We start from the raw sequence: 18,005 nt of genomic DNA on the forward strand, positions 1-18,005 counted from the left end.
AAGAAAGGCAGAAAGCCAGCCCCTGCTCTCAGGAGTTCATAGTCTAAAGGGGAATATGATATGCAAACAGCTTTGTACAAGCAGGATATACACAGGGTAAACTGGGTGGGGAGGGGAAAATCTCAGAATTTATGTACCTACTAAGTGTCAGGCATAGGAGTTACAGAGAAAGGCAGGAAAACAGCCCCTGATCTCAAGGAGTTAACAGTATAATGAGGAATACAATATCCAAATAATTATGTTCAAACAGGATTAACTTCGGGTAATCTTAGAAGGAGTGTGATTAAGGAGGACCTGGGAAAGACTTCTTGGAGAAGGTGTGCTTTTAGCCAAGACTTGAAGGAAGCCAGAAGAGAGCTGTGGTTAGGAAAGGGTGTTAAGGTCTGTGGCAAATTCCTGGGATGCTGAGGGGAACAAGAGAGCTGTCTGTTAGCCCACCCTTTCTGGAAGCTCTAGCAATATTTGATTACAGTTCTTCTAGACAGAGGTGCAAAGGGTGAGGGGAGGTGTAGGGGTGGATTCAGGCTGTGTACCTTGACTGATAATCCAGGCAGTGAAGGGTGGTAACATTTGCAGTCTCTGCAAACAGATTACTAACCAGAATGTGCCTGGTCAAGTGAACAGTTCCCTAGTTCCCTGGCCTGGTTCCCATGGGGCAGACAACTGGGTAGATTCTGCAACCTACAGATCCAGAGCAACATTCTTGGGGCTGGACAGAGGCAGACAATGGCTCTAGTTCTTTTGCCTGGGCTTGGGGCTTCCTTCCAAGTGACCTACGCCTCTGTGCTCCAGAAGAACCACCTAAAAGAATCCCCAGTCGGAAGTTGTACTAATAAAAATAAAAAAATTGCAAGGAGTCAGATCAGAGTCCAACTTCCTTGTTTTATGGGAACCTGTAAACGTGGAAGCCAAGAGAATTGAAGTCAACTTGTCCATTGTTTCACAGAGAGGCAATGATAATAATCCTGATTTTTATATAAGCACCCTAAGTTTGCAGAGCTCTTTACATATAGTCAAGGGTCAGAGGTGACATTCTAACCCAGATCTTTACACTCTGCCATGAGACTCAAATGAAATAATTAGTATGCAAAGCACTTTTCAACCTTTAAGTACTCTGTTATTTTTTTCCCATCCTACTTCACTGACCCCTTAAATCAGTCCACAGACTCCAGGTTTAGAACCCATGTAACAGTCAAATCAACACAAGCATTTTATTAAGTGTCTACTATGTGCCAGGCAAAGGCAGCCAGGTGGCACGGTGGATAGAGCACCTGTGCTGGGGTCAGGAAGACCCTTCTTCCTGAGTTCAAATCTGGCCTCAGACACTTACTAACTGTGTGACCCTGGGCAGGTCACTTAACCTCGTTTGCCTCCATTTCCTCATCTCTAAAATGAGCTGGAGAAGGAAACAGAAAACCCCAAATGGGGTTACAAAGAGTTGGATATGCAGAAAACCAGCCCCTGCTTTCAAGAATCTCACAGGCTAATGGGGAACACACTAGGTAAATAACCATGTCCAAGGAGGGTGTATACAGGAAAAACTGTAGGGGAGGGAGGCCATCTCAGAATAAGTGCCTACTATGTGCCAGGCACGGAACAAAGAAAGGCATTTATGTGCTTACTTATTGTTAGGGTCAGAACCAGGGCTAGAGACCAAGTTGTCTTTTTTTTTTTTTTAATTAAAAACATCATAGGGTTGTGGATCTAGAGCTGAAAGGAGCACAGAAGTCCCCTAGTCCAGTCCTTTCATTTTGCAGAAGAGGAAAGTGAGGCCCAGGAAAATTACATTACTTGCCCAGGTACAAGGATCAACATCAGAGATGAGATTTGAACTTGGGTTCTCTGAGTCTAGTGCCAGTATCCTTCCAGCCTCACTGTCATTTTTCACTAATTTTTATGACAACACCACCCTCTCTCCCCGCTTCCCTAGTCATGAATCTGGTAACAAGATGGTTAAGTCAAAGCAAGTCCGCGTTCAGCATCCTTTCGGCAGTACCTGTATTGCCTGCGAATGATTTGAAAATTCCATGCTCTAACCTATGAATTTTGTACCAAAAGATGAGGATTTAGGATTCTAGGAGAGTTAGGTAACATGGTACACTGGAGAGAAATATCACTAACTTTAGAGTCAATGAGCTAGCTAGATGGTTCAGTGGGTGGAGTATTGGAGCTGAAGTCAGAAAAGCCTGAGTTCAAATCCAGCCTCAGACACTTAACTGTGTGACTCTGGGAAAGTCTCCTATCCTCTTGTCTATCTTAATAGAAGTTATATCTGTAAAATGGGGAAAGTAATAGCATCTATCTCCCAGGGTTGTTGTGAGGATAAAATGAGATCCTATTTGTAAAGTGCTTTCCAAACCTAATATAAATGTACATAAAATTCACCATCAGAATTATCAGAGGACCTAGGTCCTAATCCTACTTTCCTGCCTCCCTAACTTTGAGCCTTAGTTTCTTCCTCTCTAAAATGAAGGGTTTTATTTTAGGAAGGGAGGTAGAGAAAGGAGAAAAATTTGAAACTCAAAATCTTGTAAAAAATGAATGGTAAAAATACTTTATAATTGGAAAAAATACTGTTTAAAAAATGAAATAAAGGATTTTGGTAGTTTTTGATTATGAGAGAAGTGTAATCAAATTCTACTGACCATACAGTACCAGCTCTTCCAGAAAGATTTGAGTGTAGGAATGGCCAGACCATGATGACACACTGCCCTAGCTACAAGTCCCTCTTTCAAGTCTTAGCAAAAGGCCCATGTTCTTTAAGAAGATGGATTTAAATGTACTTTATGGTGCTTTCCAGATCAATATAAGTCGTTGTGACTCTAATTATGAGCTGCTTAAGGGCAGGGTGCATCTCTACCACATGGTATTTTGTACCTAAAACCTTTGATATTTAATAAATGCTGATTAAATTTGTAAAAAAAAAAAAAGTAATTCTGTTTGAGTTAGGGTGGGAGGGTAGAAGAGGTGGTTTTGCTGAGTGGATTTAAATAATAACCAAAGTCTTGAAGAAACTGATGACCTTTGCTTTTGGAACTAGGAGGTATTCACCCAGTGTTCTAGTACATTCTCAGGAGTGGGTAGATGATTTTCAAAAGGAGACTTTTCACACAGTTTTTAGGCAAAATGTATGTGGGGGGAGGAAGACAGGGGTTTCCTTTGTCTTCCATGGCCAGCCAAGAGTTTGTTTCCCATCTTTTTTTCACTGTGTTCTCCCAGAAGAGACCAGATGGGAGCTTGGATGATAATTCCCAGAAATGACCATAATGTAAAAGAGTAAGGCATCTTCTGATGCCTTCTGATCAAGCTTATTTTAAAATTTAAAAACTTGGACAAATGTAGGTAAATTGTCTTATCCAAATGCTATAGTTCTCAGATGTTCACCATCCTGCTATCCTACAGGATCTTAGAAAATCATCATTATCCTGAGAACTTATTAATGTTTCTTTTTTTTATCATGGACTTAATTTCCGCCGAACACAAAAATTCTAGTATGTAAAGAACAAAGAAGATTGTATATGAAATGTAAACCTCTATTACATGCAGTTTAGTTTATTAATTTTTGGTGTAATCAAGGTTAAGTTACTTGCCCAAGGTCATATAATTAATTTTTTAAAGTGTACATTAACTCGATGGGAGCGGAACGAGCTGATTCTCCTGGTTTGGGGGCCAGGGGAGACTGCACCCCTGCTGAATCTCCATCGTAAGCAGCAGCTGGAAGCATGATAGGCCAGTGTAGTTCAGTAGCTGCCTGAGTATTAAGGGGAGCTACTTTATTTACTTCAACTGCAAGAGACAGACTGACCTCAACTTCAAAAACAGGTTCCAGGACCAAAGAAAGAAAACAGAAGCTTGCTGAAGAGAGAGCTAGTTACCTGACCTTAAGGCTGCAAAAGCTGTGCAGAAGTCCTTGGAATTTGTAGCCCAGGATGAGTATGAAAAGGGTGTTGACAGCTTGACAAATGTCATTGCTGTCTTTGGGCAGCCATCACACTTGTGGCCTGTTTTACGGTAAAGTCTTCCACCACCTGTGTTTCAGATGCTCTGAGTAAGTTGCCAACAATCAGCCAGAAAATTGTGAATGTATAGGTTTGGCCAATGATTATGTGGAATGAGAAACATGTCAACATAATTTTTTTCCTGGAGGCAACCAGGGTTAAGAACATAAGAACATAATAAGATCTTGATTAAAAAAAATTAAAAATTTAATTAAAATTCAAAATAATTCTTAGCCCAAAAGATGGGCAGTAGTAGAGGGGAAAAGGGCAAACCTTCTATTTATGGACTGCGTATTATTCTGTAATCTACCAGAGTTGATTCTCACTTTGTGTAGATAGGTTTTACCTGGGTTTTTTTTCCTCTTATAGACCCATCCTTAACCCCAAATCACTGTGGCTCTCATTGATTGGTCAATAATAAGTCCCAGGCCGGGCCCTACTTGGTCATTGTTTGGGCCCTGATTGGCTCAGAATGAATGTAAGTAGCCAGTGTGTTTCTGTTTTGGTCAGAAGCCCTGGGGGTCTTCCCCTGCCAGTTTTTTTTTTTTTTTTTTTTAAGAGGTCATTCTTTGCCTCATTTCTTAAGCCTTCCCTTGAGCCACTACTTAAAGAAGTCTGTTCATTGAATGAGTATATCTTACTTAAAGTCAGAATGCTATGGGACCTGAAAGGGCCAGGGCCTCACATTATGTCCTGAGCCAGCTCCAGTTATCCTGATGAATGAATATCAGGCCGCTGGTCCCAGTGGTTCTGGAGGAGGAAGTGAGGCTGGTGACTTTACACAGCCCTCCCTCACTTAAGTCCAATTCACTTGCAAGTCATGGCATCACCTTCCTGATGCCATGGTCCTCTTTGAGAATGAAGGACAAACGAGACAGATTTGCTGGGATTTCATCCTAATGAGAAGTGTGTTTTTTTAAATCTCATTCTATAAATACACTATGAATTATATAGATATCACTAATTTCATTTATTATTAAAACATACAGTTGTAAGATACATGTGACATGATATTTCTCCATGTTAAAATACCTGGTGCTCGTTTTTGAAAAACAAAGTTAGGGCAATTAAGAGAATTTTGCGCTCTGTGTTAGAGAACTTAAGGGTGGATTTGGCTTATCCTAGTAAATTTTGCAGTATATTAGAAAACTGTTAACTTTTTTAAAAATTTACCAAAGCTAGAAAGCTATGAAGTCCCCAGATGTGAAGCAGTTGCCATTCGTAAAAATAATTATGGATGCATTTAGGATATATTTTTGGTGTATAGGGCAACAGCTATCAACAACCACCAAAAAAGCCCCTTTGAAATTATTTTATTTAAAACAAGCTTGTGAGTCTTGGATATTTATGTTGCACTTCAGAGTTATTGTAAGGAGTGCTGAATTAGGAATACTCAGAAATGTGTGTGCTACTTCTGTTCTGCCATTAACAGCTGTGATTGAGGTAGGACTCGTGTCTGAGTCTTTATGACCCCACTTGGGGCTTTCTAGGCAAAGATGCTGGAGTGGTTTGCTATTTCCTTCTCCAGCTCATTTTACAGATGAGGAAACTGAGGCAAACAAGAATAATGACTTCTCCAGGGTCACATAGCTAGTATGTGCCAGAGGTTAGATTTGATCTCAATCCTCCTGACTCCAGGCTTGGAGCTCTAGCCACTGTGCCACCTAGCTGCATGTAGTACAAATTAGTAACCCTCTTTAAGTCTCCCTTATTAAAGAATCCCTGTAAGAGATTTCTATTAAGTAATCTGAGTTCCTTTTCAGCTCTATGATTCTTTTCCTCATTGTCAAAACTACTTAGTTATGCCATATTTTCCATACGTATTTGTTTTACCAGTCATAAATATTATTACATATTCCAGGATGGTTTCCTTGACCTATTACTCTGATGAGTTTTTCTTTTTAGCTTAAAAATCAGTTGTGAAGAAAAACTGTAACAACTGGCTATCTAACAGTAGAGTGGGTTGTCTCAAGACATTATGAATTCCCCATCTCTGGACATCTTTAAATTGAAGACTCTACAACCTTCTTAGAATTCCTTTTCAGGTATGGGTTGGATTAGAGGATGTCTCAGGTGAAGTGGGCCACTAGGTGGTACCATAGTGCATAGAGTGATGGTTCTGGAGTCAGGAAGACTCATTTCCTGAGTTCAAATGTGGCCTCAGAACTTTTATTTGCTGTGTGACCCTGGGCAAGTCACTTTCACTTAATCCTGTTTACCTCAGTTTCCTCACATGGAAAATGAGCTGGAGAAGGAAATGGCAAACCATTCCAGTATCTTTGCCAAGAAGACCCCAGTTGGGGTCATGGAGAGTTGGACACTGCTAAAATAATTGAACAATAAAACGAAATGATAACCTTAAAGTGATGATTTGGGAAATAAAAATGGGAGAGAAGAGGAGGCTGTTCTACCAACGGGATAAAGCTTTTGTGGAGCTCCTCTAGCTTGGTGATCTGAGTGCATTAAAGAAATGCTATTATTAATGGGCTGCAGATACTTAGGGGAAGACGTTGCTGCAGAGGACCAAGACAAGGAAGTAGCAAAGTGCAAGCTTTGGAAGAAACGAGGCATCACAGAAATGTAGCATGGAGTATACCACTTAAACAATGAAGAAAAATCCCAGAGAAATTCTGAGTCTTAAAATAATTGCTGATCTGTAGTGGTGGAGTTTTTATACCAGGGAATTTCTTACATGAAATCAGAAATCTGAACTAAAAACAGTAACTCTATATATTACAATCCATCCATAAGTAAAAGTAAAAAGGAACTTTATCCCAGAATGGGATAAAGTTGGATAGAGGAAAGTAATGATTATCCATGCTCTTATGACATCAAGGCCCAATAAAGATAGTCGTTTGTACTTGCCATTTCTGAACCTAAAAGTTAAATAAGTTAAATTAAATTGGGCCCCTGTTGTGAGAACTTTTTAGTTAACTGATATGGAAATATTTTCCTTATCTCTTGTTTACTCATTTAAAAATGGTTTTTTTTTAATCAAATTATAGTTGTATTTTGGTGGGCAGGTACAAATTTAATACTGTTAAGTTACATATGGCAGCACAAAGTTTTGATGAAAAGTAACAGACCTTGTAGTTAGGGAATAGTGTTCTAAATTTTTTTTAGATGTATGTCTGTAAGACCTGGTCTATGCTCTATGCGTAAAGGATTGTATATTTTATAAAACTCCTGTCCATTTTGGTAATGTCAGACTCTGATATGTACTGTCAACTGGATGGGAACTGGCCTCTAACCTTTGGGTGGCCAGAGCCAAACAGAGCAGGCCAGAGACAGGAGAGTCAGGACACAAGCAGAACTTAAATTTCAAAGCGAGGAAATGTTTACAAGCTGAAGTCCTCCTGAGGAGGAGGATTTAACATGCTGGGACATGATGGTGTTTTATGTACATAACTGGGCTGGACCATGACATAATCATTCTTAACTGTTCCCAAGGCAGGCTCCTGTGTGGACAATGCAGGCATTCCTAGGTCCTGTGGAAACAGTCTCCAACATGATTATCTCAAAGCGGGGTCCCAAACCAGAGTTAGTGTGGCAGAAACAGGATTATAGTACCTGATTTGGTTCAGTTAGCTGTTATAAGAAACGAGGGTTGTGAACATTTCAAAAGGTTCCCTGGGTAGTTCCCAGGTCCCTGGGAAATGGAGGGGAGCTCCAACTAAACAGTTATTGATTAATATGAAACATGAATCCCTCAGGAAACGCCTGGTCAAAGCAATACATTTTATCAGAGGGTGAAATCATCTAGAGCACAAAGGATTATTGTTATGCCAAGCTCAGAGCACAGCCTACTTGCTGGACCTTAATTCTGGGAAATCAGTTGTCTCTAAATATCTTGACAGCGCAAATGAATCATGTGTGCTCCTTCCCATTCTCCAGCTACCTACCCCCTTTAAGAAAAGAACAAGTTGTGTAGAGTAGGCACACTTGCATAAACCCTTTGGAAATGGAAAGACAAGTATCTTTGTGTGGACAAATATTTTTTGACTTGTTTCATAATCTCGTATTTGGTGTAAAACATCAGAAACCTTTTGGAAATATGCATTTACCTGAAGGTAGCAAAGTTATCTGATTGTAGCAGTTACCCAAATGGAGTATAATAGTTTTACCATGATCATCCCTGTTTTTGTTACATTATCAATTCAACCTGTGGAAAAAGGTATTACTTAGAATATAAAATGTTATAGAAATTTCAAGAATGTTGATTTATAAGCCCTCTACAGAACTTTCAATTTTATAAAAGTCGAATTTTTTACTGTTACTTTGCCTCGGACAAAAAGGTGAAATAAGGGCTTGGAGAAAAGTGTGTATGAAATTTTAAGAAGATAACCACAAATTATCTTGTTTACTTGTATCCCCTTCTGAAACTTCTTTGGGGTGTGTGTGTCTGTGTGTGTGTGCGTGTGTGTGTTTTTATCCCTGACCATTTTTAAGGTAGGTTATTATCATTTGTTGAGTCACTGGTAAACGTGGTTTCTCATCCTCCAGGCTACGCCACAGCTATTCCTGTTAGGGGCAGTGTTACCTGCAAATGTATGAAAAAGTATTAAGCAGTATGCTAAATGCTGGGGATATAGGTAAGCAGTGGTAGGTAGCTGGCATCTCAATGGATAATAGTAGTTAGCTTTTATAGAGAACCTTAAAGTTTACAAAAGTACTCTACAAATATTATCTCATTTGATCCTTACAACAACCCTGGAAGGTAGGTGCTTTGCTATTTTTGCTATTATTATCCCCATTTTACAAATGAGGAAACTGAGGCCGACAGAGGGTTAAGTGACTTGCCCAGGGTCACACAGCTAATAAGTATCTGACACTGAATTTAAACTCAGGACTTCCTGACTCTAGGCCCAGCACTCTATCCACTGAACCTCCTAACTGACTCCTCAGGAAGAAAGATACGAGTTCAAATGCAACCCCAGGCACTTACATGCTTTGTGTGACTTAAGCAAGTCACTTAACCTTTGTTTACCTCAATTTTCTCATTCGTAAAAAGGGGGGGAGGTTGAATAATAGCACCTATTCCTAGAATTGTTGTGAGGACAAAATGAGATAATATATAAAGTGCTTTGCAAATCCTAAAGTGCTGTGTAATTGCTACCTATTATTACTCTCCTTATTGAAATGGCTAGAGTGGAAAAGCTGTATGGGGAAGGGAGGGGATTGGAGCTGAGTGACTTAGCTCCTTCCTGGCATGGTCTCTGAAGAGCTAGCATGGAAGCTGCTGCAAGGGCATTAGCCCCACAAAATGACAGAGACAGGAAATGGCTTAAGGTGACTAAAAGCCCTTGGTGAACCTCTGTGTGGGCGTTTTCACTTCTACAGCTCATTATAAGCTAAACAAGGTTTATTTGTCCAGTTGGTGAAGGACAAAAAAAGACAACCCATGTAGAAATGAAAACTTCAGCAAAACCCACAGCCCAGTGAGGCTGAATTTATTCCAAGTCTTCAGAAGAAAAGCAAGATGTGCAAAATGGACCTCTGCAGTTTCTTAAGCAAGCCCATTTTATTTATTATTTCAGTTTAGAATGAAAATAAATAATTTTTTAAACCCCACAGCCCTTCACAAGAATCTGAAAGGATAAAATGGGGGAAGTGTGAGGCCTTGTTTTGTGACCTGGGTTTCCTGACTGGGGGGAGGATGTTGTGTTGTGCTTGGTGGAAGCTTGGCCAAAGGTGGCATTACACTCTTGGCTGGCCTGGCATACTATGGCAGTCTTCCTAGTGACCTTCCCATCTTCCTTAGAGAAATGGTTGGGGTAAAGACCTTTGTACCTTAGGCTCTGTTTATTTCTTTTTGATTTTCTCAAAATTCATTTCTACCTTGTCCTCACAAGTATCCAAGCCCCTGCGAGCAAGGTTCCAAGTGTTCTATTGGATATCTGGGCTTTTTCAAATGGATCATCTTACCTTAAGGACTTTGTAATATCTTTTCTGCCTTTACTCTTTTTCTTCCCTTCCCCTCCCCAACCTTCTTATTAAACTGAATAAAGATTTTTTAAAATTAAATTTTATTTTTTTAACCAGTAAAAATCTACCTTTTCTCCCTCTCCCTTCTCTCTTCTTCCCCACTGCCCTTTATTGAGAAAGAAAGAAAAACACAAGCCCTATTACAAACAAATATAGTCAAACAAAACAAATACCTGCATTGACCACGTCCAAAGAAAATATGTCTCAGTCAGCACTCTTGAGTCCATCACCCCTCTGTCAGGAAACGGACAGTATGTTTCATCATGAGTCCTCTGGAGTTGTGCTTGGTTATTACATTAATCAGAGTTCTTAAGTCCTTCAAAGTTGTTTGTCTTTATAATATCATTGTTATTGTATTAACTGTTCTCTGCTTTTGCTCACTTCACTTTATGTCAATTTATACAAGTCTTCCCAAGTTTCTCTAAAACCACCTCCTTCATCATTTCCTATAGCACATGATATTCTATCACATTCACATACCATAACTTGTTCAACCATTCCCCAATTAATGGATACCCTCTCAGCTTACAATTCTTTGCCACCTCAAAAAGATGTTGTAAATATTTTTGTACATATATCCTTGTCCTCTTTCTTTGATCTCTTTGGGGTTATAATCTTAGTATGCTCGGTTTAATAGCTTTTTGTACATGGTTCTGAATTGCTTTACAGAATGGTTATTCCAGTTCACAATTTCCACCAACAGTGTTTTAATTAATGTACCTGTTTGCTCACAGTCCCTCCCATGTTTGTCATTTTCCCTTTCTGTTAGTTTTTCCAGTATCGTAGATAAAGAACTTCCTCAGAGTTGTTTTAATTTACATTTCTCTTCTCGTGATTTGGAACATTTTCTTATTATGGCTTTTGATAACTATATGATTTCTTCCTATGAAAAATACCTGGTCATATGCTTATTTTTTAAAAAATTCATAGTTTTATTTATTTATTTTTAGATTTCAACATTCATTTCCACAAAATTTTGAGTTCCAATTTTTCTCCCCATCTCTCCCCTCCTCCCACCCCAAGACAGCATGCATTCTGATTACCCCTTCCCTCAATGTGCCCTCCCTTCTATCACACCCCACCCTTCCCTTATCTTCATCTTCTCTCTTTTCTTGTAGGACAAGATAGATTTCTATACCCCATTACCTGTATTTCTTATTTCCCAGTTATATGCTATAACAGTTCTCAACATTCATTTCTACTACTTTGAGTTCCAACTTCTCTCCCTTCTTCCCTCCCCACCCATCCCCACTGAGAAGGCAAGCAATTCAATACAGGCTATATATGTGTCGTTTTGCACAAGACTTCCATAATAGTCATGTTGTGTAAGACTAACTATATTGCCCTCCATCCTGCCCTGTCCCCCATTTATTTTGTTCTCTCATTTGACCTTGTCCCTCCCCAAAAGTGTTTACATCTAATTACTCCCTCCTCCCATTTGTCCTCTCCTCTATCATCCTCCCCACCCCACTGAGCCCCTTCTCCCCTACTTTCTTGTAGTGTAAGATAGATTTGCATACCAAATGGAGTGAGCATGTTATTCCGTCCTTAAGCCAAATGTGATGAGAGTAAGCTTCACTTTTCTCCTCTCACCTCCCCCCTTTTCTCCTCCACTGAACAAGATTTTTCCTAACTCTTTTATGAGTGATAGCCTGCCCCATTCCATTTCCCCTTTCTCCTCCCAATATTTTCCTCTCTCATCCCTTAATTTTATTTTATTTTTTCATGGATATCATCTCTTCTGATTCAATTCAAACTGTACTGTGTGTGTGTTTGTGTGTGTGTGTGTGTGTGTGTGTGTGTTTGTGTGTGTGTAATCCCTCCACCTACCCAAATACTGAGAAAAGTCTCAGGAGTTACAAATATGATCTTTCCATGTAGGAATGTTAACAGTTCAGCTTTAAAAGTCCTTTATGATTTCTCTTTCCTGTTTACCTTTTCATACTTCTCTTGATTCTTGTGTTTGAAAGTCAGATTTTCTCTTCAGTTCTGGTCTTTTCATCAGGAATGCTTGAAAGTCCTCTATCTCACTGAATGACCATTTTTTCCCTTGAAATGTTATACTCAGTTTTGCTGGGTACGTGATTCTTGGTTTGAATCCCAGTTCCTTTGACTTCTGGAATATCCTGTTCCAAGCCTTCATATGCATATCAATTGGGGAATAATTCATCTCTGCAAATTTGAAGATGCCCTATATAGGGAGCTGCTGTATAGACATATAGAGATGAGTCTTAATCAGGGAAACTTGGTGCAATTTTTTCCCCATTTGCCAGCTTCTCTTCTAAGTTTTGGGTGCATTGGTTTTGTTTCTGCAATAGCTTTTTAATTTTATGTGATCAAGATTTTCTGTTTTACCTTCTGTGATTCTCTGTCTCTTGCTTGTTGATAAATCTTCTCTTTATACATCTGACAGGTAATCTCCTCCTTGGTCCCCTAATGTGTTTATGATGTCACTCTTTATGTCTTAAATGCAGCCACCAGCTGGCACAGTGGGTAGAATGCCATGCCTGGAGTCAGAAAACTCATCTTCCTGAATTCAAATCTGGCCTCAGACACTTACTAGCTGTGTGACCCTGGGAAAGTCATTTAACCCTGTTTGCCTCGGTTTGTCATCTGTAAAATGAACTAGAAAAGGAAATGGCAAACCATTATAGTATCTTGGCCAAAAAAACCCCCTCAATGGGGTCACAAAGAGTGGGACACAACTGAAAAATGACTGAACAACCAAATATCTTAAATCATATGCTCATTTGGATGTATGGTACAAGGTATTGGTCTAACCCTAGTTTCTGCCAGACTGCTTTCCAGTTTTTCCAACGGTTTTTGTTGAATGAATGAATGGTTACTCTGACAGGTGGTTTCTTTGAGTTTATCAAACACTAGGTTATTGTGCTCATTTACTTTCACATATTATGTTCCTAGTCTGTCCCACTGATTAATCTCTCTGTTTCTTATCCGGTACAGAATTGTTTGGGTCATTACTACTTTGGAGCATAGTTTGAGTTCTGTTACTATTAGGTTCCCTTTTCCATTTTTTAAAATTATTTCCCTTGCGATTATTGACCTTTCGTTCTCCTAGATGAATTTTGTTATGACTTTTTCTACCTCTTTATAGTACCTGGAGAAGTAGATATTTTATATGCAATAAATGTTAACTGACTTTGAACTTGAACTACTTATCACTTTCTGTAACTGAAGGATATGTTGCTAATTTTCATCCTTTGTCAGAGCCATCCAGGGTCAGTTGTTTCAGGTGGCACATAGTTTCCAACAGTTTTCTGGTGACACTTAATTTCCAACAGCAGTCCTGTTATATCTAAGAGAGCCACAGGTAGTTAGGTCTGGGCCTCCTGACTTCCATTGGGCTCTTGAAAAGGTATTATAGCACCAAGGAAGTAGATGTATTTATTCATTTAGTAAACATCTGTTAAGTTCTTACCATGTGCTGTATGCAGTATCACTTCTTGGCAGCAAACTCTCCATCCAAAGAGGGAAGCATTGGTGTTGTGTTGGTATCAGTGTGAGTTTTGTGACAAGACTTTGGAAAAACTGCTCAAACTGTGTGTTCTAGAACCAATCCTCTGAATAGGTATACCGCAAGGCTCAAGAGATTAGAAGGGATTGCCTATATTCTTAGAGTCAGCCAGCATTTATTAAGTACTGTTTGCCAGATACTAAGCTGGCATAGATATGAATGTATCCTCATCCCGTGCCCTCCTCAGGGATTGGTGAATGAGACCTTGTTGGGGGCACTGCTATCATACATATGTGTGTACAGGTAACATGACAGGAGCATCCTCTCCATGCCTTACCTGAGTCCTAGAACAAGTCTGCTCACAATCTCTTTTGGATTGTCCACCTTTATGTGCTCCCTTGTGACTTCCTACCTGGGTGCATGGACCTTCGTTGGGTCCCCTCGCTCTTAACTCTCATCTGCCTGAAAATCACTGACTGGGTCTTTGGGGATGAACAGAATAAAGACTGTGGGGCAGCTCGAAGAGTTTAAAGGGATCCTTGGGGTGGAGAGGGGATTAATTAGGTGTACTGGCTGTGAAAGGAAATGATGTAGGTGGGACATGGAAAGAGCACAGGGAAGGGAGGGGAGCTGACTGAATGGCAGTTTCTGCCCTGCAGCGACTCCTTCTTAACACCTTCCCTCCCCAGTATGTGAGATCCTGTGACACTGACTGGCCTTCCTGCTGTTTCTTTTCCATGACCCTCCATCTCCCCACTCTGCATTTTCACTGACTCACCCCTATTCTTCATCTCTGCCTTCCTTCCGATCTCACCTAAAATCCCACCTTCTGTTAGAAACTTTTCCCAAATCCCCCTGATGTTGCTTTGTCTTGCCTCTGAGATCGTTTTTAATTTGCCCTGTATCTGTCTTGTTTGTGCAGAATCGTTCGCATGTTGTTTCCCCCATTAGACTATGAATTATTTGAAAACAAGAATTCTTTTTTGGGGGAGGGAGTAGGGGCTGCCTTTGCAACTTAAATTGCCTAATACACAGTAGGCACTTAATAAATGCTTACTGATTTGACTTGTGCAGGTCCATCTACAGACACAGCAGAAGATAGAGATGAAGATGACTGGCATGGCCTTAAAGGTGGTGAGGACAGATGGCTTCCTGGCCCTGTACAATGGCATCAGCGCTTCCATCTGCCGGCAGGTAGGTGGTGCTAATGGTAGTGACACTAATATTATTTGTAGAAGCTTTTACCATTTGTAAAGCACTTCATAGATGTTAATCTCATTTCATCCACTCAACAGTCCTATGAGGAATTCTCACTATCCACATTTTACAGATTGGGAAAAAGTAGTTAAGTGACTTACCCAAGATCACACAGCTAGTGTCTGAGACCAGATTTGAACTCAGGTCTTTTCTGACTCCAAGTCTAGTGCTCTCTCCACTGTTCTGCCTGGCCTCTGACGTGGTAGGACGTGATTTTTTGGCTGTGGGATTTTCTTGATCTGAAGGCATAGCAACCACCCTCCTCACTTTGGATTGAGGCCAGCCTTAGGAAATCACCGGCTGCCTCAAGTAGATAAGGATTTCTGATCATCTAGATTCTGGGAATCTCTTCCAAAATCATCCCTAACCAGGAGTCCACCCAACCTCTCCCCGTGAAAGGCTGTTCCCTGTTTGGACATGGATAATTCCTAGAGTTGCAGAGCTGAAAGGGACTTTGGAAATCAACCCCTGCATGCCTGACAAAGAGTCCCCTCTCACACCCCCCTCTACCAGCCTCCATTTGGACAGCTGCAGTGACTGTGAGCAATGCTGTCTCCTGCGGTTTGCAGTGGTTCTCATTGTTAGGAAATATTTCCTGATATGTGAAGTTGTGTCAGCAAACATTTGTTAAGGTATTAGTTTGCTATGCTCTGGACATGCCCGAAAAGGCCAACTCAACCAGCAAAACAATGTCTTCTCTCAGTCGACTGAGTGTGGAAACAGGCACGGGCAAGACAGCGTGCAAACAAATGGTAACAAACAAAGCCCATAGGAGACAAATTGGAGATCGTCTCAGAGGCACAAAGGTTGAGGAGGCCAAACTCTGCCTCTGAAATTTTCACCCGGGACTCATACTTCTCTTCCCTTGGGCCAGTTAAGTCTTTGGAGTTTTTCATGGTATCGGCCTTTAGATGCCTGAAGGTAACAATCAGAACCGCCCCCAAGCTTTTCTACTTCATCTTAAATATCTCCATTTTTTTCATCTGGTATCATTTCCAGTCTCCTCACCATCTGGCCACCCCTGTGGACATACTCTAGCTCATCAAAGTCCTTCCCAGAATGGAGCAAACAGTGCTGAATCCAGTGTTCTCATTAGGATCCACTCGGGAGGGAACAAGAGGACTCTGACCTGCCTATTTCTGGGCACGGTTCCTTAACTTTTTTGATGAACCACGCTGTTGAAACTTTGAGCTTGTTTACCAAAACCCTAAGGTCTTTTTCACATAGGTTTGTTGTCTAGCTATGTTTCTTTTTCCTTGTCCTAATGTTGATTTCACGTGCGCATGTGCGTGCACGCACACACACATACACACGCACATAGTGGTGACGATGTGACATAATGGAAAAAGTACTATATTTAGGGTTAGGATCCCAGCTGGGTGAGAGATGGTGCTAGGAGAGGGAATAGAGAGCTGTCCTTGAACTCAGGGCTTCAAGGTTGTCCCACCTCTGGTATGTACTGGCTGTGACTCCTAGGCGATTCACTTAACCTTTCAGTGACCCAGATAAACCTAAAAAATAAAAGAAGACAGGCCAGTGCTGATCAACATTGGTAAAGGGAGTTTTTGTATATTGAAGAAATCTGGGATTTGGCCCTTCTTTCTCTTCCCCTACAAAAAAAAAAAGTTTGGCAAGTTTCTTAGTGTCTTTGGGAAAGGGAGCTTCCTCTTGTGAAAAAAAAAAGTGAGGGGCATTCTAGTGGATAGAAGACTGTTTTCAACTCAGAAAACTGCGTTAGGTCTTGCACTGATAGACCAGGTCTATCTCTGACAGACCAGGAGCAAGGAAATTTAAGTAAGCCCCTACCAGGCATGGGGGAACCTGTGGCCTCTAGGTCCTCAAATGTAGCCCTCTGACTGTGGCCTTGAGGCCGCAGGTTCCCCACCCCTGCTTAGGCATCACTCACTAAGACCAAACTGCAGAAGACTCGTGTTCCATACTGGGAATTCCTTGTATTAATGAAATTATGCATCTCAGGAAAAAATGGGAGTGTCAAGCTACATATGTCAGTTTATATTTATTTCTGGCATATTTCATCTAATTAGATTTGGTCTATTGAGATCTTTCAGGATCCTGATTCTGTCAGCTAACACATGAACTGTCCATTTCAACTTTGTGGGATCTTCAGATGTGGAGGAAGCACAAGTTTGCCTCATTCCTCCAAGTCATTAAGAAAAATGTTGAACAGCCTGAATTCCTGGCATATATCTTATACGTCTAAGGCGACATCAACGCATTAATGACTAGTCTTTAAGTTCAATCAGTTGTCATTTCTGTTTTATTGGTAACATTAGGCATAGGAACTGGGAATATGATTTATTGGCATGGGAAATTCCTGAACAAAGAAACTCCTTTAAAAAATTAATTTTCCCTCAATTACAGGTAAGCAAAAATGTTTAATATTCATTCTTTAAAATTTTGAGTTCCAAGTTCTCCCTCTCTCTTTCCCCCTCCCCTCCCTGCTCTCTGAGAAGGCATTGTGTGCAGTTATATAAAACATTTCCATATTAGCTATGTTGCAAAAAAAAAATGCAGACCAGAAAAACAGTATGCTTCTGTCTGCATTCAGATGCTGTCAGCCCTTTGTCTGGAGTTGGATAGCATCTTTCATCAGTAAGTCCTTCAGGATTATCTTGGCTCATTGTATTGCCAAGAGTAGCTAAGTCTTTCACAGTTGACCATGGTACAACATGGTTTTTACTGTGCACTCTTTCCCGGTCCTGCTCATTTCACTTTGCATCCGTTCATGTTAGTCAAAGAAACTCCTTTTACTAATGCTGGTCAGCATTTATTAAGTACTTACTGTGTGCCAGCTCTTCATTCCTTCTTAGCTTTATTTGTTTCTCCTATTTACGCTGAAGCCCATTCTCTTTAAGTGAGAAGATGGAAGCAAATTTTAATAGGTTCTGTCAACTATTAGTGCATTAGCTACTCCAGATATGGATATTGCCCTTCCTTCATGGCTTGAATGCAGCTTTAAAAAATATCTTACATCTTATTGTTTTTATACTTCCCCCTATATCCTTACTGCTTCATCTTCCAGAGAACTGTCCCTTGAAACACATTTTTAAAAGGTTTGGAAAAAAAATCAGTTCAGTAAGGTTAGCCATTGTACCAATGAAGTCTCAACATTAACTGTTCAGTGTTCCATACCCATAAGCAAATCCCCCCTGCCTCCTAAGAAAAGGGAAGGAAGGGTATTCTTATATTTTTTTGGTACCGGGCTTGGTCATTATAATTATACTGCATTCAATTTTTATTTTTTTCCTTGTCTTTCTTTCAACACATGT

The 18,005-nt window shown here is 40.3% G+C and overlaps 1 protein-coding gene across 2 annotated transcripts in view; it reads left to right on the forward strand.

Annotated features, from left to right (window-relative positions):
* LOC140527964 (mitochondrial dicarboxylate carrier-like) overlaps window positions 1-18,005 on the forward strand; it is a 31,255-nt gene that overhangs the window by 4,345 nt on the left and 8,905 nt on the right. For both annotated transcript variants that reach the window (XM_072645336.1, XM_072645335.1), the window contains exon 2: window positions 14,533-14,652. In XM_072645336.1, coding sequence (XP_072501437.1) covers window positions 14,563-14,652 — 90 coding nt within the window. In that variant the 5' untranslated portion in view covers window positions 14,533-14,562. The remainder of the gene's footprint in view (window positions 1-14,532; window positions 14,653-18,005) is intronic.

This window comes from Notamacropus eugenii, chromosome 2, assembly GCF_028372415.1.
Source record: "Notamacropus eugenii isolate mMacEug1 chromosome 2, mMacEug1.pri_v2, whole genome shotgun sequence".
In the NCBI taxonomy this organism is placed as follows: domain Eukaryota; kingdom Metazoa; phylum Chordata; class Mammalia; order Diprotodontia; family Macropodidae; genus Notamacropus; species Notamacropus eugenii.